General features: G+C 58.6%; 1 protein-coding gene across 2 annotated transcripts in view; it reads right to left on the reverse strand.

Moving 5' to 3' along the window:
• Positions 1-316: 316 nt before the first annotated feature.
• The window catches only part of FAM207A (family with sequence similarity 207 member A), a 33471-nt gene continuing 8379 nt past the window's right edge, over positions 317-25408 (reverse strand). For both annotated transcript variants that reach the window (XM_037830296.1, XM_037830301.1), the window contains exons 3-6: positions 9678-9746; positions 2556-2706; positions 868-936; positions 317-603 (exon numbers count right to left, since the gene is read on the reverse strand). In XM_037830296.1, the coding sequence (XP_037686224.1) occupies positions 474-603; positions 868-936; positions 2556-2706; positions 9678-9746 (419 nt within the window). In that variant the 3' untranslated portion in view covers positions 317-473. The remainder of the gene's footprint in view (positions 604-867; positions 937-2555; positions 2707-9677; positions 9747-25408) is intronic.

Consider the following 25408-nt stretch of genomic DNA (forward strand, 5'->3'; position numbering starts at 1 on the left):
GGTCCCGACACATGGCTGCATCCACCCACGTCACCCCTACTCATCCGGAAACATGCATGTCACGGCTCCTGTGAGGACAGCGCAGCCAGCCCGGCAACCAGCCCCGAGCTCCTGGGGACAGTGGTGCTGCCCCTGCCGGCCCAGCCACACTCAAACCAGTGCAGCCCCAGGGGGTGGCCTCCTGGGAGTGGGCGCAGACTCTGCATGGGCCCCAGCTGGTGGGTACTGCCCCAAGAAAAGCAGGGCAGGCAAGGAGGCAAGCCCCTAGGAAGGGTTGGGGCTGCTGACGAGCTGGGGGAGGGGTTGCGGTGCACAGACAAGTTCACCAAGCCCTTTATTCAGTGTTCTCTCAATCCGTGGTCCCCATCAGTCTCCTGACAAGTCTAAAAACAAGGGGAGGGCGTGCCGCTGTGCAGCTGCAGGTCGGAGCATCCCGGTCCTCGGTGGCCCCCATGAGCGCCCCGCAGGCCGGGTCAGCGCTGCCCGCCACTGCCCTCCTCCAGCCGCATCTGGTCAGCCAGCTGCTGCCCAATGGCCAGCAGGGGACTGGCTCTGTAGGCCGGGCTGGCCAGCAGCTCCCGGAAGCGGGTCCGTTCCTCCTCCCTGCAAAGAGTCAAGGCCGGAGGTCAGCCTGTGCACTCAGCTGGGGTCCTCGGGCAGGACACCCCAGTGGACAGGGGGTGTCAGCTCAGAACAGGGGGGACCGCACCGGGAGCCTCATCACAGAAACATGCCAAGAAGCCAGCAGGGTGCCACACATGGCAGGCACAGGGGCGCAGGGGAGTGCGGGTGAGAAGCATCTCAGCCGGGTCTGGGAGGTACGGCCAGGGCTGAGGACGGGCTGCCAACCGCCCGGCTCATACTCACAGGAGCTGCAGCCTCTGCACAGCACTCATGCGATGGAACTCTGCCGGCCTGGGCTGCCGGTTCCCCCTGCTGCGGACGAGAAAGTGTCCTGTGAAACCCCCGCGGACGCCACCCCTGCCTTCTCCAAGCCCAGGGAGCTGCCAGCTCCGGCTGCAGGGGCTGCAGGGCCGAGCCTGGCTGGGGACTTGCCCGCTTCACCTCCTAGGAGCCGGGGCTGTGGGGAGCAGCCTGCTGCCTTCCAGAAGAGCAGGCCCAACAGCAACAAAACAGAGTAGGGCTGGGCTCACTCCCACTGGAGAGAGGGAGCGTCCCTGAGTCCTCAGGGAAAGGGATGGCAGGTGACCAAATGAACAGACAGGGAGGGGAGAGGGGACAAGCCTCCTGCACAGAACCCCAAAGGACTCATGAAGGTGCTCTGCCCTCAGGGAGGGGATCAAAACTCCCCGCTCCTCACCCATGGGCCACGCAGGGTGGCTCCTTCTACAGCCCAGTGTGGAGAGGGAGAAAAACAGGAGCTTTCCAGGAGAGCCCGGCAGATGCGGCTGCCCCGGGTGCTGGGAGGTGATGCACCCACCAACAGCACGACCCCTGACCTGGGGTGACAAGGGGGCACTTGCCTCTGAGGTCTCCTCCCCAAACCTATAACCCCCATCTACCAGAGAAAAGTGCTAGACAAATCCCAATGGGGGGTCGGGGTGTCCTGCAAACCCCTTGACCTCAGGGCTGTCAAGGCCACCAAAACCTGGGAAGCCTGAGACACTGCCCCGGCTCAAGGAGCCCACGGAGACCTGACGTGCAGAGGCCGGGGGTCCTGGGTGGGTCCAGGGGCAGAGAAGGGGCGTCAGGTGGAAGCCACAGGGAGCCGAATAAAGCATGGGCGTTGGCTCATTATTATTTTAAGCTGTTCACCATCTCTGTCTCAGCATTGGTTCCTTCACTGGAGACAACGTGCCATGCTAACGTGAGATGTAAATAACAAGGAAAACAGCCCTGTGCTCGCTCCGCAACTTGTCTATAAAGCTAAAGCGACTCTGATATTAAACGCTTTTATTATAACAAAGACAGCTGTGGCTGGTGCCAGGACACGGGCCCCTGAGACCACTGAGGAGCCGCTGACCCCGGGCTGGGCGGGGCACGGGCACTGGGCCCTCTCGGCCACACTGGGAAGCTGAGGTCAGGGGCTGTGTGACCAGACAGGGCCTTCCCACACCCGGAGCCCAAAGCAACACACACCACCGCCAGCCCAGCGACACTCTGCAGTCGGAACCCACTAGTGCGCGCCGCCAAGGCCCTGGCTGCCGGGTGTTTACCCAGCTCGTCCCCCTGGGAACCAAGAGCACATTTTTCAGATGAGAAAACTGAAAAACAGGGAAAGGATTCTTGACCAGGGTCACATTTTTGTTCAAGAACCAGGAATGGAATTTGCATCTCAGGCTACATTCAGTCGTCAAATCTTAATCTCAGTGGCCACTCCTTGTCTGGACCGAATGTTCCGGGTGATTCCACCAGGAGAGTCTGCCTTCTCTGCAGAGGATGGGGAGCTGGCCTGGAACCAGGGGGTCTGTGGCCAAGTGCCTCTGAGCCCACACCTACCCCCAGGCCTGAGGGTCCCTGAGTGTGCACCCCCCCCACCCACACCATTCTCACGCCCACAATGGCAAGAGGCTGCACGGGGGGCGCGAACTTACCTTGTGGGCTGTGGCCTACGGCGGCCGGCCTCCAGCTCCAGCAGCTCGGGCAGGGCCTCCAGCAGCGGGTGCAGGTCCCCCACCACTGCCGTGGCCCTCCGCCTCTGCGCCTCCTTGTGCTTCTGCTCGGCCAGCTTTATGGCTTCTATTTCTGCAGAAAGAGGGCAGGAGGTCAGAGGGGGAGAAGCAGCAACGGACTCAGAGCACGGGCTGGAGCCCCGGTCAGAGGCGATGAAGCCGCACATGTGCGGGGCCCAGACATGCAGCCCACCCGGGGTGGGGGGCGGGGCAGGGGTCTCCAGCCCACCTGAGCCCCTGGGCCCTGCTCTCCTGGGGCAGGGCTGCTGTCCCCTGCCCCCGCCCGGAAGCCTCCCTCATCACGCAGGCACACTCTCCCATCCCAGTGGACAAGGCTGGAGCACTGCACTGAGGATTTTTCCTTTCTGAACAGGGATGTTGGCACAGTGGTCTGAGCACACGGGCTGAAGGGGACCCCAACAGCACACGAAGGTGGGGAAGGAACATGAGCGGAAGCAGGCCCTGGGTTTGGTGAGTGAGCACTCACTGGGGGCCTGACCCTCCCTCCTTCCCAGCCAGGAGCCGCCTGTGATGGTGCCGGGGCCACGCAGGAGAAGACCCCAGCCCAGGTTCATGGCCCGCAGGGAGAGGATGCGGGGCAGGGCTGACTCACTGAAATGCGAGGTGGCAGGTGGCGCCCAGGAGGGGGCAGCTCAGGGGTGGGGGGAGGGAGCAGGCGGGCAGAGGGGAGGCAGGTCTGTGGGGCCCCTGGGGTCACAGGAGGGCGAGGTGGGGGCTGCACGGCAGCAGCCGCTTCCTAAGAAGGTGGGTGCAGGGCCCTCAACACAAGGGTGGCGGGTCAGTGCTGGGGCCCAGCAGGGAAGACCAGCAGGGAGACTCTCACGGCCGCCACGAGAAGTGCTAAACCGCACCTGATGAGACGTACTCCGCATGCAGAGAAATCGCCAACGGGAGGACGTCCTCAACCGGGCCAAGAACCTCCAGAAACCTGGACTAACTATGCCTTCGAGGGAAGACATCAGGCACGTCCATCTCCACTCAGACAAGACGAGGATGTTGGGCGAAGGGTGCGGCCCCCGGAACCCACCCTGACCACGGAGTGGAGGACGGGACCAGGGACGCTCGGCTCCCCCAGGCCAACCCCGTCCAAGGCAGCCTCGGCTGGTCCAGTGGGACTTTTAGGGGGACCTGCCACCGCAATCTTCTAAAGACTAAATGCGTAAGAACAGACTAAACAATTCTGAAAAGGGAACAAACAAGAAGAGAGTTGGTCTACTGGCTGGTAAAGAAAACTACGGAAGGACAGAAACTGCAACAGCGCAGTGGCCAGGGGAAGAGGCGCGTGTCCGAGCAGGGCCACCGGAGCCTGCTGGGGAGGCCTGCGGGAGAGCGGGCCCTGAAGTGGCGGGTGCTCGCCTATCAGGTTAGCAACTTCCTAGAAGTTTCACAGCCTCGAGTGTGGGGGGACTTTGGGGGATGGGGGGTGTGTGCACCGGCCCAGACATTTTAGGGGACAGCTTGGTAAATGAACACCAAGCAGAAGGGGTGCATCCTCCTCCAGCACCCGGACCAGGCTGTGCTGGCGCCACACGGGAGGGGCCCTGGGCCGCCCCAGGCGTCAGGCAATCTCGGGAACATCACTGGTGTCGTGACACGGCGGCTCTGTCTGCTCCCAGGAAGCGTGAACAAGACCAAGCGGGGGGCGGGGCAAGGGCGGCAGGGGGCTCCCTGGGGAGCGGAGGCAGGGATGTGCTCGGTGTGTATCAGGAACAAGGGAAGGCCCCCGGGTGGAGACATGGAGAAATCTCAACACACCATGGAGCAAAGGAGCAAACCAAGGGGGAAACCACCGCCCACCCCACTACAGAACAGACTTTTCTGAAGACGTGACCAGCCGTAAACAAAGAGACAGGTTTGCAAGTTTAATCTTCAACAATCAACCACAGTGGTCATTCCTCAGCAGGAAAACAAATTTGGGTCTGGGACTGAAGAGGTTTTCTGTGTTGTCTGGGACCCTGTGCGTTGTCCCCAGACTTGGAAGCCCTCTGACTCGAGGCGTAGCAGGTCTGCGGTCTACAGGACAAGAGTAGATGCAAAGAATGGCGAGTCCACGAGCCGACAGGCTGGGCATGGGGCAGGGCTCTGGCCGGTTGTGAGGGGCCATCTCTGCTGCTGCCCCTCCAGCCCCCTGGCCCTCTCCTTCCCCAACCTGCTGGGAGAGACATGGCGCAGGCCGTGTGCCCCGTGGCCAGGACTCAGTTGTGCAGCCTTCTCCACGGCACCTCAGGGGTTCTGGGACCCCAGCCTGCCTTGGAACCTCCAGGCCTGGGGTTCCCGGGTATCTCCAGGCGAGGCCTTTTGGGGGTGCTGGGACCAGGCTGCCCCTCAGCCCCAGGCAAATGAGGCCAGCCCCACGAGGGTTGGATTTTCCTGGCCAACCCCTAGTGCATGATGCCAAAAATAAAAGCAGAAGACGGGCTTGCTCAGTTAAAAAGAAGGAAAAAAGAAAAGAAGAAAGTAAACTAAAAAGCAGTGGGGCAAAGGGGGAAAGGAAAAGTTTCCTTCTGTGAACGCTGTGGTTCACGCGCGCTCCAAAGCAACAACAGGAAAATCCTACCAGACTCCGGGATGCGCTGCCAGCAGGGCGGGGGTGGCTCGGCTGGGCCAGCTCCCCCAGTCCCCAGGCAGGTGAGCACCACCAACCCCCAGAGCCCTGGCAAACCCACCTCCCCACAGGGCTCGGGAGGTGCTGGCCAGGGCCGGACCCGCCTTGATCCTAAGTGGTTTAATTTAAAACCAACTTGACAGAACAATCAAGAAATTATCTCATGCTCAAACTGAGCCTCCAAAAATGACTCCACTGGCTTCACGGGCCCCTGAACTTGGGGGACTTTCATGAGCTGAAGGGGGCGCTTGTCTCTGGCATCCTGGACAGCCCGGCCGTGCTCCGTGGCAGGGTTCAGAGGACGGGGGGCCGCTCCCTCGCCCTCCTCCCCACACGTGCCCGTCTTCTGTAAAAACCTCAAGGGGAGTTCCGCAGAACCAGGACTGACCACTGCGCACCTGTGGGGGTCACCGGCCTTAGACACCCCTGGGCGGGGGTCCCATGGCCCGAGAAGACGCAGGCTCAGGGGACAATGACCGCGGCCTCGCCCTGGGACGTCCAGTCTCACTCCTGCCCCCAACTCCGGAGCGCAGGGTTGAGCTAGCGCAGTAGGACAAGACAAAAAAACAGAGGGTTTGGGAGGAAGTAGAACCGCCTCTGTTCGAAGCCGACATGGTTACTCAGGCAGAAAATCCCAAGGAATCTACAAAATAACCACCAGAACCAACACGGGACTTTAGCAAGCTCACAGCATACAAGATGAATATTTCAAACACTGGAAAAGGAAACTTCTAAAATTCCACTATAACAGCATTGAAAACCATAAGATATAAAATACTTAGCAATAAAATTCTAAAAAAAAACAAAAAAAACAAATTTAAAAAAATCCCACATAGGGCCTCTATACTGAAAATTAAGTGTTTAACCTCAGCTGACAGCTGCCGTAAGTTAAGGAAAACTTAAGAAAGTGGAGGCACACCACGTGCATTTCTCCCGAATCTGATCCACAGATTCAAGGCCGCCCCAATCACAATCCTGCCAGGCCTGTTTGTTTGTTTCCTTTTAAAGAAATTGACACCCTAATGGTAACAGTTAGACAAAACGTCAAGGTCCCAGAGCCTCCACAGAACCAGCGCACAGATGGGGGCTCCCCTCCTCCCGGGCCACGGCCCTCGGGGTGTGCACCCTGAGGTGCCCCCGTGCTCCAGGGGCAGGAGACGGACCTCAGGACGAGGCGCCACAGCAGCCCATGGGGGAGCGGGGACAACGCCAGGGACGAGCATCGTAACCTCCCCCTCACGCCAGGGACGAGCGTCACCTCCCGGTGGAGGGCAGCCCCACAGAAAGGCTGAGACCGTAAGGCTCTCAGCAGAAGACACGGGATAATGTCCTCAGGACTTGGAACTAGGCAACATGTTCTTAAACAGGATATAGGAAAAAACAATAACCATATTAAAAAAAGATAAATTACGACTTTCAAAATTAAACTCTGGCCACCAAAAAGCACTAGGAAAATGCATAGGCAAGCCACAGTCTAGGAGAAAATACTAGCAAATGTATCCGACAAAGAACTGGCCTCCAGACAGAGGGAGAGCCCCTGCAGCCCAACACGAGGCCCACGGCCTAACGAAGAAAGGGCGAAACACGTGGACAGACGCTGCACTCAAGGTGACGGGCAGAAACGCTTCTTTCTGGCTGTGAAAATGAAAACCACAATCAGCTACCTCTTTGCACTCACTGGATGCTAATAAGGCTTTGGAGACGAACAGCCACACACCGGAAAAGACCACATGGAGGCTCAGGAGCTCCCAGGCGCTGCTCGTGGGAGTGCAAATGCACAACCGCGTTAAAAAATGTCTGGCAGCTGCGAGTGAAGCTAAACATGCACCTGCCCTATGACCCAGCATTCCATTCTCAAATACTTACAAGAGAAACGAAAACACGTCCACAAAAAGACTCATCAAGAATGCGCCCAGCAGCCTTCCTGTTGGTGGTGGACGTGGGAGCGCACCCAGGCAAGCATGGGCAGGGGTGCGGGCACGGACGGGCACTGCCAAGGCCTTCTCTGCAGCAAAAGCCACTGACCGCAGCTGCACGCCAGGGCCAGACCAAGACGGGCCTGTGCCACCTGCTCCCTTCATGTGACACCTGGACTGCCGGGGCTCTGGGGGCAGGGCCAGGGGCGGAGGGAGGCTCCTGCACACTGGGGCGCGTGTGTGTGTCAGAACCGACGAACAGCAGGCTTGAGATGCGCGCTTTCCTGTAAGTAAATTTTACCCAAAATAAAAAGAAAACAGAAAAGAATCATAAACCAATCGTGAATTCAAGTTGAATTATTTGGGAGAAAGTGTGCTGATGTCTGTAAAGTACTCTGGATGCATAAAGAGTGTGGGTTGGTGGACAGACACACGGAGGAACGGACAGATGAGCAGACAAGCAAGCAAGCAAGGAAGGCAAGTCCTGGCTGTAGATTGTAGGTGGTGGGTACAAGGGTGTTCACCATAAATTCTTCCAACTTCTCAGTGTGAAACATTTAATAAAATGTCAGCAAGGACAATGTGCAAGACGTAGCTACAGCCGCACTCAGAGGCCGACTCAGAGCCCACGGGCTTTCACCCCTAACAGGACGAAGGAAACCAACGAGCTGAGAAACTGAAACCCAAGAAAGCAAGAATGGGACATTCATTAAACAGAAACTAGTCTGTTAGAAAACAAAGAAGTAGAATTGACAACTAAAAATAAGAATCAATTCTTGGAAGGAGGAAACAGAACTCCCCAACTAACCTGTCAGAATAGGAAGTGGAAAATAGAAATAAAGAATGTGAGGATACATAGGATATTGAAAAATGAGAAACTGACAGACAACCCTTTGCTTTATTAGCAAAGGTTGAGAGCTGACTAAAGATTATTTTATGGAAAAACATGAATGGCCAAAACTGACCCAAGTTCTTAAAAAAACAAAAGATCAGCGCCATGGAAGAATATTTAAAAGTCATCAAAGCATCATAGCCAAGAAATCCTCAGCCGGCTGACTTTTCCAATCCACTTTATAAAATCTACCCTGCACATCTCTGTGCTGGGAACCACGAAAAAAAAAAGCGGATGAATGAAGTACCTGCTTCAGAAATATCCAGAAAGTGATAGAAAACGCAGTATTAATAATTGTGGAAGAAGTTGACAAATTTCTCTAAGTACTACCTCTGAAAAACATATTTTCTTTATAACTTTGAAGGAAAAAATAATGCAGATCATATTTTCACTGTGTGAGACCACACAGAAGAAACATTTCAAACTAATTTTTAAAAGTCAGCAAAACCATAATAAAAAGGTAACAGTAAGAAGTTACAAAACAATCTTTACCAGAAAACCTTTAGGTAAACATCAGCAAATATTCAACACTACATTAAGAATGAAAATAAGTCAACATGCTCACGTGAAGTGTATCCCAGAGGAAAAGCCCGGAGTCCACTGAGGCAAGGCCTCACATTTACTGGTAACTGGACGACAGCCAGAGGCCCGCAGAGGCCATCCGCACAGACGCCGAGGGGTCGCCAATGGGAGGTGGGGGCTCGGCAGGGCCCGGGCAGCAGCCCGATGTCAGGAGTACCCCTCACCCGGGGGAGCGAGGCCAGGCTGTCTGCCGGGCACCCAGGCACACAAGCTAACACCTCTGGACTGCAGGACACTCTCCTGAGCCGTTACTCTCTCAAGAGCTTCTGTTTCTCTGGATAGGTCAAGTGGTATTTACCATACTCAAATTAAAACATGAAAATTTAAATTATTGTTTACTAATTCATCTAAAAACACTGCTCAACCCATTTTATGCTAGCTAGCACGCTATTTACCAGCGAGAGACTGGCAGGCGATGCAACAGGAGATGTTTTGCTGGAAGCATGTGAAGAAAATCTGACCTCATGTAGACATGTGCTTGGACAACATGGGACCCCTGGGACCCCTGAAAGGGTCGCAGGGACCCCAGGAGCCCTCGGGGTACACTCGGAGCTGCTGCAGCACATGTGTGCAAGCCGGGACATGCATGGGCAGCTCCACGAGGACACACACCCAGCCTCAAACCTGGCTTGCACTTTCCTCAATGTTTCTGTGTCACAAGAACAAGCACAGAGACACCACACTTCTGTGGTTCAGAACACCCGTCACGGGAACCAAGACCTAGGCCTGTTCCCACAAGCCGGACGTCGCGGGTGCTGTCAGGGAGGCATAAGCCGGGCTGTGCAGGCCCACACGGGGGCCGCAGGCTGTCCCTGCAAGGGACTGTCACTCACCCTGAGGCTGCCCACCCCGAGGCTGACTGGCATGGCTGTGCTGCCAAGCTCTGCTCTGCACCCAGTTGCCCCAGACGACCCCCCCTCCACCGCAGGCAGCCTCCAAGGGGCTCCACGGTGGGTTTCAGGCGCAGGCCGACACCTGGCTGGGAACAAGTTGGTGCAGCCACCACATGAGGCCTGACGGGCACTTACTCTGCAGCCACCTCTCACGCCTCAGCTTCAGCTTCTCCTTCTTGGGCAAAATCACCTTCACCTCCGCACCTGGGGCAGAACACAGGCGATAAGTCAAGCATCTCGGATGGATATTCTGCAAGAACAGAAAAAACACAAACAGGCCGTGGGCCTGGCCCCACAGTTCCAAGCAGATATCTGCCGACATCCTTGCTGGCAGGCTCCAGTGACCACAGGCCCTGCCCGGCCCCAGCACACACCGAGGCCCAACAGCCTTGAGCACTGGCTGCGACATAACTGCTCAGCACGGAGGCCGCGGTGAATGAGGCGGCGCAAACGCTGGAGGCAGCAGGCAGAAGCTGGGGCAGAGACCGGTGGGCAGCAGGTCTCCCCAGGGCCTGGCTCCCCAAGTCTGCACATCGGGGTTCGGGGCTGGCCGGCCGCCTCCGCAACGCTCAGTGCAGCTGGGGAGCCGCAGGTGAGGGCCAAATGAAGGCCTCAGCCACACCACGGGCCCACCCGGGTACATGAGGACGCCCCTGTGCCCTCATCCCTTCCTATTCCCATCCCGCTGGTCCCAGCGGCTGCCAGGGGCACCAAAAGCACAGTCAGCTCTTATTCCCAGGGGACACCCTCAACCTCTGAAGACCCCCTGTGAGCCCCATTCTGAGGACCAGGTGGGCCACCCCAACCCCTCTGTCCATTCCCTGTGGTCTCTGGGGCCCTCCTCTTCCTAACCAACAAGAGGGAATGGGGCAGGGCAGGATGAGGAAGCATCTAGAATGTAATGCAACATCCCACACCCGGGTCACACTGAGCCTGAAGCTCACCCCGAGGCCTCAGCCGGCCCTGCTGGGTTAGAAGGCGTGCAGGGAGCCCGTGTGCTGCAAACCGAGGCTGGAGCAGGAGCTGGTCTGCGGGAACACGGGTAAAGAAGGCACCGTGCCCCGCAGCACCGTCCACCCTGTGCAGGATTCCACAACTGGTGAGGGGGGCCTTGCAGGAAGTGGTAACAGGACAAAACCAAAAACCCTAACCAGGCCAAGTCCTGAGGGCCAGGCATCCACTAGGGCTTGGCTGGGGGTGAGCCAGGGCTCTGCCCCAGGGGCATGCAGAGGGGTCAAGGCCACCCTGCCCACCACAGCAGCAGGAAGACATGCTCCCACATTGACTGGCTTCCTGCCAAGCTCACCGGGAGTCGGGGACCCAGGGCCATGACCGCCTGGGGCCCTTGCACACAAGTGGTGAGTGGCACAGAGAGGGCTGCCCCAGAGCACCTCACAGCTGCCTGGTGCAGGGGGCTCAGGGGGCATGACAGCAGGTGTTGGTGGGGACCCAGCCTCCGGGCTCAGGCTGGCCTGGGAGCTCTGCAGCACCGACCTCCATGGGGGCAAAAGGCAGCCACGAAGGAGCCTATGCCAGAGGCCCCCAGGCTCTGAAGGTACGGCTGCAGCCCCCAACGGGCCACCACCACACAGCTGGCTGCACAGGTAGCACGCTGCCCAGCCCCAGGGGCACCACCTGTGGAGACCGCATGCAAGCAGGTTCCTGGACGGGGCAGTGCACAACCTCGCTGCTTGGCATCCACGCAGAGGTCCAGGGGGCACACACCGAGTCCACGGCCCCCCCGGGCCCCCCCCCGTCTCACCCAGGCCCCCATCCTGGATGCAGCTTTGCCTCAGCCCCACTCTTTCTCAAGCTGCTCCTAGGAGGTTTGCTCCCATATTCCTTTCCTACCTGATTCAGAGAACTTGTGCTTTCCTACTCATCCTCAAACATTAAGTTTACTGGTTTTATTTCCCAAATGAAATCAACTCTTGGAATTATTCAGATTTCTGTGACATTTTATTGGTTGAAATTCCTGTTTCTTTGCCTTCATTTCTGCCCTGATCTTGTTGGGTTCTTTCTCTTCTCTCTCACTCTCCGAGCTGGACACTGAGCCTGCCCCCGTCCCTTCCTCCCGGGAGCGTGGGCCGTGCACAGGAGGCAGTGAGTTTGGGCGCCACCCCATTTGGAACGCAGCTTCTCGAGACACCTTACTGTCCTGTTCCCCGCTTCAGGAACCCCACAGCTGTCCCCTTCTCTATTACCTGACTCACTGTTCTCTCACCTGTGCTCAGTCCGCGGACGCCCCTCTGACCTCCCATGGTGCCAGCCCTTCCCGCCGCCTCTCGCCGAGGCGCATGTCTGAGCCGCGCCGTCTTCCCCAGCTCTGCTGTCCTGCCCCTCCCCAGGATCCTGTGGCCCACGGGCCTGCTGTCCACCTTTTCATGGCACACTAGCCAACCCTCTTCCTCACTCCACAGCACAGCATTTGGGGGGAGGGTGTGTGCCGGTTCCTTCCTCTTTTGGGGTATCTCAGAGTCTCCCACAGTGATCTCACAGTGCCTGCCTTCGGACGGGAAGGTCAGCTCTGCGGGCACAGGAGTGTTTATCCGTCTTCCCCTGATGTCCTCTGAAACTGAGAACGGAGCAGAGCTTGCAGCTCTGAACGAGGCCGTGCAGGCGGCACTGCCCTGCTGCCTCTGAGCAAGGTGGGCACGGCCTGGGGACCCCACTCAGGCCAAGCTGGGGTGACAAAGCTCCTGGGGCGCCGGCTGGGGTAGGCGCTCAGCCTCCCTCTCTGGCCAGCTGGGGGTGGCCCCTCGTCACTCCTCTGCCCAAGGCACCAACAGCGTTTCCTGCCAAGCTGCCAAGACCACTGTTCCCATCCAGGCTCCGTCCCACTGCCCCGTGGAGAGAGTGGGCTCAGGACCCTCCCGCTGCCGACCCTCCTCCCAACTGCGCCCTTCCAAGGGAGGGTCACGGGATCTGACCCCCTCAGGGAGCCACGCCCTTCAAACAATGCTCTCCTTTCTGGAAGCTTCCCCCAGGCTCTGTCCCTTTGGTCCCACTCTCGCTCTGCCTGGCAGCCCATCTGCACGTGTTGTTCCAAGGGTTGAGGGCACTTTGGAGTTTGAGAAGATATAGTCCTTCTCATCCACCCCAGGCTCAGAAGCCGCTGCTCCTCGAAAGCAGGGCCCCGGGGAAGGGCGGCACTGCCAGGCCGGGGGGGCAGCTGTGGCAGGCAAGTGACAGCTGGACCCTCTGCTCTGAGCCCCACCCTCTGCTGCACCCCACTCGCGCCAGACTCGAGGGCACAGAGGGGCCACCAACACCCTCCGACTGGGCTCGGTGCCCCCGGGCCGGAAGTGCCGCCCGGGAGGGGTGAGTCACCCCCGCAGGAGAGGGTGAGTCAGAGCAGGCGCTGCAGGGCTCCACAGCCAGAGGAGGGGTCGCCCCGGCGCCCCGCGCTCCATGGGCAGGCCACCCTTCCATCACACGCGCTCATTCGCCAGGGAACCCGCAACGGCCTCCTCTGTTACTTTAAAATTAACCCACCCTCCCCTGCCCCGGGACAGCGCTGCGCTGGTGGCTGCAGCTGGACATCTCAGCTACCTGGTGGTGGCCGGCAGGGTAGGGGCGCTGGCAGCTCCCTGCAGGGGCCAAGCCACATGGCAGCCCCAGGCCCTGGCCAGAGGTGCTGACGGATCCACCCAGGGCAGCTCAGGAAAGGACCAGAAGGAACCGGATGTGCCCGGCTCTGAGCATAGACACACGGTACACATGTGTGCTGCATCCAAGGCTGGGTGCTCCGGCCGCCTGGGGGGCTCAGGGGCTGTGCTGAGGGCCAAGGGTCCCCTCTGCTGACCAGCACCTGGGCACGCTGAGGCCTGGGGCTCCTGGCCACCCACTGGCCAAAACCTCCTCCACACGGGCTTGTGAGGCATCGGTCAGTCCCCAGAGCTGACTGAGGTAACTGGAAAAAGCTGCTTCTCTTCAGCCCGGCTTTCCCTAGCACCACCCTCCCACCTCCCCACAGCACCCCAGCACCAGCTGCTCCCCAACTGGTGACCAGGGGGGCAGGACACACCTCCCTGCCCCTCCTCCCTCCCAAGGAAGGCCGGCTCTGCCTGCCCCACCCCCAGCTGGCCTGGCTCCTGTCACACCCCAAGGCCTGTCCTCCTTCCTGGTGCCTTCCCACCAGCCCTGCTCTGTGGCCTCCGCGCCCCTCCCCAGCTCCGCCTCCTCCCTTGCCACCATCTCCAAGTCCAGCAGCCCCTCCATCCCCACCCTAGCCATTCTCCCCTGCTGTCCCACTGTCCACTCTCCCTCTGCATGTGGCAGATCTTTCTGGTACAAATGCATGTTGCTATTTCTCCCACTGCAGAGCCCTCTCCAGAACCCCCACCACCACTACTGCCCAGTGCCTTCCCCCTCTGCGGGCCAGCTCCTAGGAGGAGCGCCCCCCACAGACTGCTCTGCAAGGCACCCCCACTCACCGTACCCCTAGGCCCAAAAGCACAGCCTCACCCTCACTCACCATACCCCCCACCCCCCACTCACATCCCCCAGATCCACAAGCACAGGCTCACCCCCAACTCACCATGACCCCCCCCCAAGTGCTCCACACAGACCCCCAATGCTCCTGTCCGTGTACCCCTTTAAGGGGCAGGGACTTGTCCCAGCGTCAGCCCCAAGGTCAAGGGATTGCTGAGAACCTCCCACAGGGGACAGCTGGAAGGTGGGAGGGGCAAGGGCACAGAACCCCGCTTGCCGTGAACCTCCAGGGGCCTCTTGGCCCAACTCTTGTTTCCATGGTTTTCATATCCACAGAAAACCAGAGAAACAAGTGCCACGAACCCAATGGCCCCTGCGCTCAACTCGCCCGTCACCACGTTTCTCCGGCCTGCACTGTCCGCTCTCTGCACGCGCGTCCTCCAACCCCAGAGGACAAGGCCCAGCCACGGCGCCGGGACCCTCAGCAGCCGGCCCGGCCTGGCCCACATACGCACTGCCTCAGAAGTTCCAGAAGGTTTTATAATCTTCTTAAAAAAAGAATCTTTGAAACAATATATTTTTAAAAAATCTTTTTAGAAAAATTCTCAAATCTTAAAAAAATTTTTTTTAATCTTTTCAATTTTTTTAAAAAAAATCTGCCTCAGAAGTTTTTAAAATTTTTTCCATCTGGGACCTACCAAGGCTCAGGTGCTGTCTCCCCACCTCCTTTCTCTACAAGAACCCCCACCAGTTGTTTCTGGCAACACCGACTCTCGGGGCCCCACGTTCAGGCCGCTGGACGGAGACCGTGGGCTGGACAAGGAGGGGGCCCTTCGGCCTCGGCAGGCCAGGGGGGGCCGGGCAGCAACTGGCCTTGGTGACTCTCTTCTCTGAGAGTCTCTGAGGGACCCACATGGGCTGGGGCCAGCATGAGGAGAGCCACCGAGGGCCACACAGAGCCCCCACCCTCGGTGCCGACGTGGGCAGGAGTCAGGGGAGCGCGTGGGTGGCCCAGGGAGATGGGGTGCGGATCAGAGGGGCCCACGCTACTCCCTCGGGTCTCTGGCAGCAGGGTGGGTGGATTTCAGAATAGCTGCCAGTGGGTGCTCCAATTCCACGGCCTATGGCGTCAATTCAGAAAGATGATGCCCCCCCTGGGTTCTCACAACCGCGGGGAAAGAGGCCTCTGACAAGCTGAGACGGGCACGAGGCCAGTGACACGTTCCCTGGTCCCCACCCGGCCACGAGTGGACAGGACCAGCTTCCTGGGTGAGCAGGAGACGCGTCCCGAGGGTGGCAGCAGGCTCGAGGGATCCGGCCCTGAACCCGAGCACTGCGATCTGACCCTGCTCCGGCTGACACCAGGGCTGCAGCACAAGGGCACCCAGAGAAACAGAGGACTGCCGGGACGGGAAGCAGAGGGCCCGGGCAATGCCTAGCGCTGGCCCCAGGGTCTCTGCAAGTCCACCCCACTTTCCAGGACGACTCACCCTCCCTGCGATGGCACGGCCCCCTACCCAGAACATGCTCCAAGAGCGTGCCCTCCTCGTGTGCCTGTAACGGGCCCAGGGTGCTCAGAGGAACAGAGCAGGCAAGCAATGTAGGGAGAACAGGGTGACCCCACCAGGCGACCAGAGACTCTGTGTTTCCAGAGCATGTGCACGGCCCCTGTGAACCAAGCCTCCCCGGGGTCCAGTCCCCACTCCCAGAGCTCTGAGCCCTAGACGCTCGCAGCCTCCTGCTTCAACCCCCGAGGGCTGGGTGCTGCAGGCAACCCACCCCCTCACCAGAGAGGAGGGGCTGGCACTTTCCCATCATCCTCGGCGTCTCCTGTTGCTGGCCAAGCCCAGCTGCTCAGGGAGGGGCAGGGGGCAGAGGTCAGGGTGAACAGAAAAAGCAGATGGGGAGGCCAGCCCAGAGCTCATTCAGGGCGGGCACCCAGGACACACACTGCTCTGGCCGGTCCAAGCCCCCAGGGTGCAGACACTATACCTCAGCATGACACCCCCACAGTGGACCCCAACACTGCACCCCCGCGTAACACCCAACGCACCCAACACCATACACACTGCTGTGTGCAGCAGTCGGGAGCAGCCCAGGGGAGGGCGAGGAGAGCCTCAGCGAGGCCCTGCACGGGGTCAGAGGCTGTCGGGGGAGAAGGGGTCCACAGCCAGTGCGGGGTACAGGGCCAGGGGGCTCAGGCTGTCGGGGCAGTGAGGAGGCCCCCGTCATTGGTGGATGGGAGCAGGGCCTGGAGACGCTCAGTGTCACGGGGACAGCAGCTGTGCCTGGGCTGCACCCCTGGGACGCGCCCGGCCAGCCACCACCCGGGTCTCCTGCCTCCGGGGTCCCCGCCCCTCCCTCCAGGTCCCCACCCCTGAGCATTTCAGGTGTCCCTACCGCACTCTTTCCAGAGGCCCGGCTGCTCCCCTGGTGCCAGGGATAAGGTGACGCCCCGTGAAGCCAGAACCCAGAGCACCCCGGCCAGCGGGTGGGTGACCAGATGAGCCAAGACGCCCGGCCCGCACTGAGACGGCAGCGCCCCACCTGCCCACCTGCCACCTCACAGGGCTGTGGCTTCTCCCCAGCGCCACTTGCCTTTGTGTGTGTGACACACGCACACTTCTGTGTCCAGAAAGACTCTCCCTTGTGCTGCGTTTCTCTTCGTGGTGAGCGAGCCCCCACTCCCGCTCCAGCCACTTTCTCCAGTGGAAGAGACTTGGCTGGCAGCTGGGGCGGTGGCCACACACTGCAGGTTTTAAACCACCTGCCACCTGGGACCTGCACTTCTCACCAGGCCCATGTTGTTACCAGGGGACTCCAAAGACAAGCAGGGTCCACAATGGCCCCAAGACAAACAGCTCTCAGCTCCTCCGATCCCAGAAGCCAGGTGGAGGGAGGGGCCGGGGAGGGTTCATGGAAATGAGATGGGACATGGGGGGATGGGACTTGGGGGGATGGGGTGGGGGTTGGGGAGAGAGGGTAAGGGGACATGGGGGAGTGTGGGGATGGGGAGACTGGGTGTGGGGGAGTCGTGGGGTATGGAGGCTGCAGGGCAGGGAGGCAGGGCTGGGGGCATCGGGCATCGGGCTGGCTTGGGCCTGGGTCATGGGCCCCCCGTTGGCTGCTTCTGCCATGTGGCCAGAGCAGCCTGCACCTCCCCGTGAGAGAGGGACAGCGCGCAAACTGGGGCGCCGGTTATTTCAAATTCCCTCTGACATGAACAGCTGAAAGGCAGTGGCGTTTGAGGCTTGACTTCTAGACACTCAACCAGGCCAGCTGCCCCACCCCCACCCCCCGCTGACCCTGATCATATCCTCATGAAAAGGGGAGACACGTTAGAATAAAATGAACCTTTACTCTTTATTCCAATAAAGGGAGCCACTCGTAACCCACACGGCTGTGTTTCTGTGTCTCTGAGTCAGCGTGAAGGCTCCCCCAGGCACCAGCCAGGTGCTTTTAAACGCAGGGAACCCCAGCAGCACAGCTGGCGGGAGGTGCTAACCTGTTGGAGGTACGTGTGATGGTTGGGTTCACGTGTCCACTTGGCCAGGTGATGGTGTCCAGGTGTCTGGTCAAGCAAGAACTCACCTGTTACTGTAAGGACGTTTGTGGCTGGTTAATAAACCAACAGGCTGGTTTATTGACGCATCAGTCAACTGGCTGCAGCTGTGACTGATGACGTCAATGAAGGGGTGTCTTCCACAAAGAGAATGGAGTCAGGTGGATTTAATCCAATTAGCTGAAGACTCTCCAGTGAGACAGAGGACTTCACTACTTCGGCTGGCCAACAAAGCATTTCCTGAAGAGTTCATCGAAGTTGCCAGTTCGTTTCCTAAGGCGTTCGTCAAACACCCTCATCAGAGTTGCCAGTTTGCTGCATGCTCTATGGAATTTGGACTTGTGCATACCCACAGTTGGGCGAGGCACTTTTATAAAACCTTTCATTAGATATCTTTTGTTGATTCTGTTTCAATAGAGAACCCTAACTAATATAGTGCAGTTAGCAGCAAAGCACATGCCTTAGGATCCAACGGGACCATGAGAAAACCCAGTAGCTAAGGGACGTTTCTGTAGTGCCGTCAAGAAGCCAGGCCTTTTGTCACATCCCACGATCCAGGGGAGGTCTGGGCAGAGCATAGGCAGGGGATGTGGCTTGCACAACTGCGTCGGAAGTACGCTCACGGGGCCCAGGTGGCAGGTGAGATGCTCAAACAGCACCGCCGCTTCCTCCCACCGCAGCCTAAACGCAGTTACAGGGGCACTCCTAACTCGTCCTGCTACGCGATCCTCCTGCACACATAGCAGGTGCTTTACTGTGATGTCCACTTTACTGTGGTGGTCTGGAGCCAAACCTGCTGTATCTCCACAGCAGATAATGGGATAGAATCGAGAGTCCAGACATAAACTCACATGTCCACGGCCAAACGATTTTCAACAAGGGGCCAAGGCCACTCACTAGGGAAAGAACTGTGGTGCTGGGACCCCCACATGCACGGGAATGAAGCTGGAGCCCCACCTCACCCCACAGGCAGAAGTCTCCTCCAGCTGCTAAGAGCTAAACTGTAAAACTCTCAGAAGAGTTGGAACTCTTCATGGCCTCTAATTAGGCAAATTTCTTAAATATGACACCAAAAGCCCGAGCAACAAGAAAAGTAAATCAAAACTTAAAAGTTTTGTGCAAAGGCCACTGCCAAGGAAGTAAAAAGACAACTCGCAGAATAGGAGAAAATATTTACAAATTATATTTCTGAAAAGAGCCTAAGTATCCACAATATATAAAGAACTCTTGCAACTCAATTATAAAAAGACAAACAACCTAATTTAAAAATGTGCAACAGCTTTGACCAGACATTTCTCCCAAGACCATCTAAAAATGACCAACAAGCACAGGAAAAGATGCTCAACGTCATCAGCGGTCAGGGAAATGCAAATCACAACCACGACGAGACCCACCTCATGACCACTGCGATGGCTGTAAGAAAAATTCCCCACACACTGTAGGTGACTGTAAAATGGTGTGGTGACTCTGGGAAACAGCTCGGCAATTCCTCAAAATGTTAAACACAGAGTTACCGTATGACCCTGCAATTCCACTCCTAGGCGTATGCCCAGAACTGAAAACACGTCCACGTGAGAACGTCTATGTTCACAGCGGCGTTATTCACAGCAGCCAAGCAGCAGAACCCACCCAAGTGCTCATTAACTGGTGAATGGGTAAACCGAGGTCTATCCACATGCAGAGCATTATTCCGCCACAAAATGAAAGGGCGTTCCAACACATGCTCCAGCAGGTGAACCTGGAAACCCTGGGCTCAGCGGAAGGAGCCAAGTACAAAGGCCAGGTGTGCTGCAACCCCGTTCTCGTGCAGTGCCCAGGAGAGGCAGCTCCACAGAGACACAAAGCGCAGAGCAGGGCCCAGGGCCTGGGGGAGGAGGTATGGCGAGTACCTACCAAGGGGTGCAGGGTTTCTTTTGGTGTTAAAGGGTTTTGGTATTAGACAGTGAAGGATGCATGACATTGAAATATACTAAAAAACCCTAAATTGTATACTTTAAAACAGTTAAAATGGTGAATTTTATCTCAATTTTTTTAAAAAAAGGAAAGAAAAATGACAGCAGTTACAGAATTGGCCAGTTAGGGAAAAGATAAAGCTGGAATCCTCAACCTCACTCCATGTGCCAAAATAAGATCCCAATGGACTAAATGCAAAAATAGAAAAACAAAGCCATAAAAGTACTACAAAAAGACAGAAATTACAAAACTAATCTAAATAAAACACTAGGAAACATAAATTTGACTATAAACTTAAAACCTCTGCAAATAAAAAAATCTTATGAACAAATTCAAAAGGAACTACCAATGAGACAGAAACATCTGCAGAACGCAAAAAAAAAAAAAAAAAAAAAAAATTTGCCTAATTAGAAAAAAAAAATGCCTCCTTCTATACCAACAGCACTTTCAAACCAATAACACTAAAATCCTAATAGAAAAATAGGGGAAGGGCACAAACGGGCTGCTAACAGAGAGATTATGGTACTAAACCCTCATCCACAGGGAGATGCCATTTCAACACCCAGACCCCGGTGCTCAGCAATGTGCGGGGAGGGGCGCGGACAGGGGCTCCCGCGGCAGGGCCGGGCTGGTCCCAGCCAGGAAAGGCACCGTCCCCCCAGGCACAACCCACTGCGCTGGCCTCGTGGTCCCGAAGGGCCCACGCTCCCCCTCCCCAAGGGCAGGCTCTCTCCCACCTCCAGAGCGCAGAGCCCCGCAGGTTCTAGAGAGGAGGTGGGGCTGCGCCCAGGCTCCGCAGGCTCTTGCCCCCGCTCTTTCCCGCAAGGACACCTGCTGTGCCCTGGAGACGGCCTTCCTGCAGCAGGGTGGGTTTGGCCACAGTGACCGTGATTCCTGGTGAATTCCAGGCCCCACAGGGTCTGGAAGATGAAGGGGGTGCTGCAGGCAGTCCTCATCAGTGTCAGGTGTGGTGCAGGCACCCGGCCTCCAAGAGGAAAGAGCCCTTGGGGTGCTGGCCCACAGTGAGCACACTGGGCGGCCGAAGGGCTCCCAGGCCCCGTCCCAAGGACGCAGGGGTCTGCCTGCTGCCTGTCCCACGGGCCTGGGGCCTCACCCACCACGAGCCCAGTGTCTGTCTGTGTTTGCTGAAAGGATGGCCTGGGAAGGGCTGGTAAGAAGAGACCCTCCCAGGAGTCCGCAGGGACCCCCCATCCCCGTCAGCAGCCCTCGCCGACACTCCCAAGCGCGCAGCACACACTGGAGACACACAGGACCCAGAATGCGGCAGCAGCCCCCTGCCAGGACCGATCTGAAGACCGATCACCCGCATGTTCTAGAGAGCCCTAACTTCACCCATCCTGCTTGAGCATCCCACTAGGGTCTGGAAAAAACAGCCAGCGCCACTGTGCCCAAAGGAGGCGCAGCCAGAAATCCCAGGGCCAATGGCTCATTTCAAACGCTGCGTCCCAGGGCCCCCAGCCTCCCACCACGTGCCCCCAAGTTTCTATTTGAAAACTGTGAGCCCATGACTTCACCAGAGCCCGAGCCGGCCTTGGCCCCCACTGTCAATGATGTGGTGATGAGCAGACGGCCTGGCAGGGGCTGCCAGCACGGGCTCCACAAACAGCAGAAGTATGCGCCAGCCTGAAATAGCTCCAGCACCCCCACCCCCACCCAGCCCACGTGCTCAGCTGGCAGCTCCCCTTCTCTGAGCAGGAGGGGGTCCAAGCACAGGGATGTCTGTGTCCACATGGCAGCACCCCAACCAGGGAGCAACCCCAAATGTCCAGTTCCGTCACAGGACCATGGCTGGGGCACACCGTTTCAGAGACCGTGTGCCCTTTGGGAAGAAGGTTCTGGAGTGACTGCAAACAGATCCTATACAGGGGAGAGGAGGGCATGCTCTGGGACCCCCTCATCTGGTCATACGGTTTAGAGCACCTGTAGGTCGAGTCCCCTCTGTGAGAGGCATTTCAGGGAAGGCACAGGGGACCCCAAGTACCCCACTGATGGGGCTGCCGCTCCGCCTCCCACGATGCCCAAACCCCACACCTAGCTCCCCCTACCACGTGCCCCCAGATGCCCTGTCCCCCCACACCTGGCTCCCTGCACCAGCACCTGCCCCCACAAGGCCCGTCCCCAACACCCAGCCCCCTCCCCCCAACAGCCATGTTCACCTGCAGGGTCACCCCCAGGGCCACGTTCACCCTGACCCCCAATCCCGTCCTCTCCATGGGCCACCTCCATGAGCAGGCCATTCCCTGCCATGCCCCAAGAAGAGGAAATGCATGGCTGATCCTCAGCCACACTGGCACACGTGGACATCTGGGTCTCTGTTAGCAATGATGTCCTGGGGCCAGGGGTACCCCGCCTTGCCCTATGCCAGACCCCTATGCCAAGAGGCTGGAGGGCAGAGAGCCCACTGCCTGCACCCCAGGGCAGACACGTGCCAAGGAGGTGGGAAGGCCAGGGAGCAAAGGGGGCTCCACCCTCCATCCAGCAACCCCACAACCCGTGCACGGGCCGGCAGCACCCCACCCTGGACTCACCTTCAGAGAGAGGCTCCACACAGCTGACTAGCTCACTTTGTTTTAAATTTGGGGGTGGGAAGGACATGAGTAAGGAAAATACTCTCTGTGACTTCTGTCATAACCCTGACTTCAAGGCTGCAGGGAAAGGGGGGAAATCTTACAAAGAGCTGTGTTTACAAAGGTCCCCCAAGAGCCCCCTCCCCACCCCGATTCGGAGGCCACCTCGTGAGTAGGCAGGATAGGAACCTGCCTCCGCCTCACCCAACCTGGGCTTCACCCAGGAAAGGCAGCAGCGAGCCACCCTGTGCCTGCACGGGATGAGGCCCCTCACCACCCATCCAGGGGCCTTGGGGCGGTCCCGGGGAAGGCCAGCCCATCTCGGCAGACCCTGCACTCAGCGTGGAGTGCCCTGGCATCTCCCCATGCATCCCCAATCCGCCACCTCTAGGACACTCTGCAGCCCCAGCTGGGAGTGCTGGGAGAAGCCCAGGGAGCGAGCGCCACGTGGCCTCTAGTGGGAGACGGAGGCAAACATCACCATGAAGACACAAATGACGCTGGGGCCAAGGAGCTTGGTCCTGCCACCTGCCAGTGGTGCAGCCCTGCCAGCCTCAGGGCCGTGGACATCTTACAGCGGGTGAACGATGGCAGCTGGAGGGTCACACCCAGCCCTGGCCTCTGCCTTCGGCTCCCTCAGCAGCACCCACACTCGCACACACACACAATCACTTCCCGCAGGCGCTGTGCACTCAAGCCTTAACAGACCCCTATCCTCCAAACGGGGAGCCTCTTCCTAGGATGGAGCTCCGTGAACGTGACGACACAGGAAATCGCTTTGGGACGGAACAAATGAACACGACGGGGTGGGGGTGGGGGGTGGCGTTCCCACGTCACTCGGCAGAATTAGAGTCAGACCAGCGACCAGGAGCTCCGGGAGGCCCAGCTTAAAACGAGAGCCACACCATGGGGGAGGAGGGGGCTCGGGGTGAAAGTCTGCATTCTCCAGGGGAAGGGCTCGTGGACGAGACCCCCAGGACCAAGTGCAAGGCAGAGGGGCAGCTAGGGGTGCTGCGAAGTATCTTCTTGTGTTTTCTTTCCTTTTCTCATACTCTTGTTCTAAGTATTAAAAAAAATACATTTACAAATTCTCAAGTATGTACACGCAAACAACCATATGTATATGTGGACAACCACACGCACACACACTCGTGAACTACATCATGAGCGTGCTGCCTGCAAGCAGGAGGCCAGCTCCAAGGCCCGCGGGTGTCCCCATTCTCTGGAATCACGTGTCTGGTGTTAAGCCTCATGTCCCTTTTCTCCTGCATTTGGTCTTCCAGATACAGTAGGTCCTCGTTTTGCATTCCAAGACCCTTCGTTTATGTTGAAAATTGTGTGTAATCACGAACCCCATTATTTAATAAGTATTTCTTACACAAACATACCTATCACACATTTTTTAATAAAGGATATAAACACTCCAGTAACAATAAGTAAATAAATTAATCACAGAAAAATTTTAAAATTTTAGTTCTCTCTCTGCCTTTATGTTTTCGCTTGCCAACTGCGCATACCTGAGTTCATTTAAAACGAGGTCCTGTTTTGACTTGAAGGGTCTCCAGTGACCCCCTCAAGAAAGCACCTGCCTCAACTGCCCACAGGCGGCTGAGTGTGGGCTGAGACAGGCAGGCCCTGAGCCAGCCCACCCACGGGCCTGGGCAGCACCGGCCCCTGTCCAGGCCATCGGCCCACCAGGGCAGTCCCTGGCTGTCCCCCAGCCTGTACTCAGCTCTGGAGGGCCCAGACCACCCTGGGCCATGGGACAGGCAGGGGCCTGACCCCCAGGCACTGGCCCAAGAGCCGAGTGGGGGAGCTTCTGTGACCTCTGTAGAGAGCTGAACGCAGGGCCCGGAACAGGCCGGGCCGACACGGCACCATGGCCCGCCGCCACGCACAGTCCCATTCCTGAGCCAGCCTCGGAGAGGCGCAGCTGCCTTTGGAGCTGACAAGTCCCCACTAATCAGAGCAGACAGGTGTCCTGAGGCCACGGCTGCCCTCGCCCTTACTAAGCAGGCCACTGAGCAGGCGCTGCCATTGAAGCCCAAGACACTCTTTCCACATGACCAGGGGCCCCCCACCCTCGCCCTGCAGGACGCAGACCTGGGGCCAGCTGGGAGCTGAGAACACCAAGGCCCAGGAACAGCCAGCAGAGAGAGGCGCACGGGGCAGGGCCAGGGCAGTGAGTGCTTGGACGTGTTCGCGCCCACAGAGGAGGGCCTGTCCACCCAGCCTGGCGGGGATGCCCCTTGGACAGGGCAGACCGCTGAGCTCAGCACCCGCAATCCAAGGGGTCTGCAGTTCAGGGAGCTGCCAAAGGCAGTCCGGGGACATAAGCCACCCCCAAATGCAGAGACCCCCGAGGGGTGCAGAGCCAGCTGAGCACACCATGAGTGCTGCACCTCACACAGCGTCTCCCCCATGCTCGAGGCAAGCAGGGCCTTCTGGACACACGGGGCCTTTGCGGCACCCAGGAGGCAGATGGACCCTTCCTCAGGTGCAGGGTCAGCGGTTCCAAGGGGGCCCCAAACAATGAATTCCACCCCCAAAGCCCCCTTGACCCCAGGCTCCTGTGAGGCCCTGCTCTGGCCGCCCGCTTCACTGACTCCCTCAGCTGGTGCGTGGCCTCCAGCAACACCCGAGCCCGAGTCAGCAGAACGAGGGGCGCACGGCTGCTGACACATTCCCTGAGCACTTACTCCCTGCCGGGAACAGTCTTACGCAGTCTCCATCTTTAACTGATTCAAACCACAGAGCAGGTAAATCTCAGGAAGGAAATACTCTCATCACCTGCATCTTACCGACGTGGGTGTGGGAGCCACTGGCTGGGGAAGCCCAGGCTGGCACTGGTGCCTGAAGCCCGTTCCTGCCCCCGGGGCCCTCCCCACACCTCAGAGACCCAGACCCCGGCCCCGAGGCCACCATGCAGCTCCCAAGCCTGCCCAGCGGGACGTCTGGGTCACCTCGTGCCGGGCTACCCGAGCCACAGAACACAGCACGCTCGCACCCCGAGGCCTCCCCGCCCCACCCCTGCGGCTCTCAGGCCTGGACCCCAGAACTCCCAGACTGAGAAGGGGTCGCTCTGTCACCCTGACCCCTCTGCCGAGGGTGATTTCCTGGGAAGGGACGTGTGGGCTCCTCCTGCAGAGCCATCCTCCGTGGGCATTTTCTGTAGCCCCCAACTCACAGGGGAGGCACAGGGTGGTCAAAACTTCTGCCTATGGCGCGGGGGATCCTGCCTTGGAGCGCAGGGGATCTTGCCTGGGATCCAGCCTCGGGCCAAGCAGCCGGGCGCTGCCACCTGGTGGGCGCTGGCAGAACTGCAGCGA

The sequence above is a fragment of the Choloepus didactylus genome, chromosome 1, assembly GCF_015220235.1.
Source record: "Choloepus didactylus isolate mChoDid1 chromosome 1, mChoDid1.pri, whole genome shotgun sequence".
Lineage (NCBI taxonomy): Eukaryota > Metazoa > Chordata > Mammalia > Pilosa > Megalonychidae > Choloepus > Choloepus didactylus.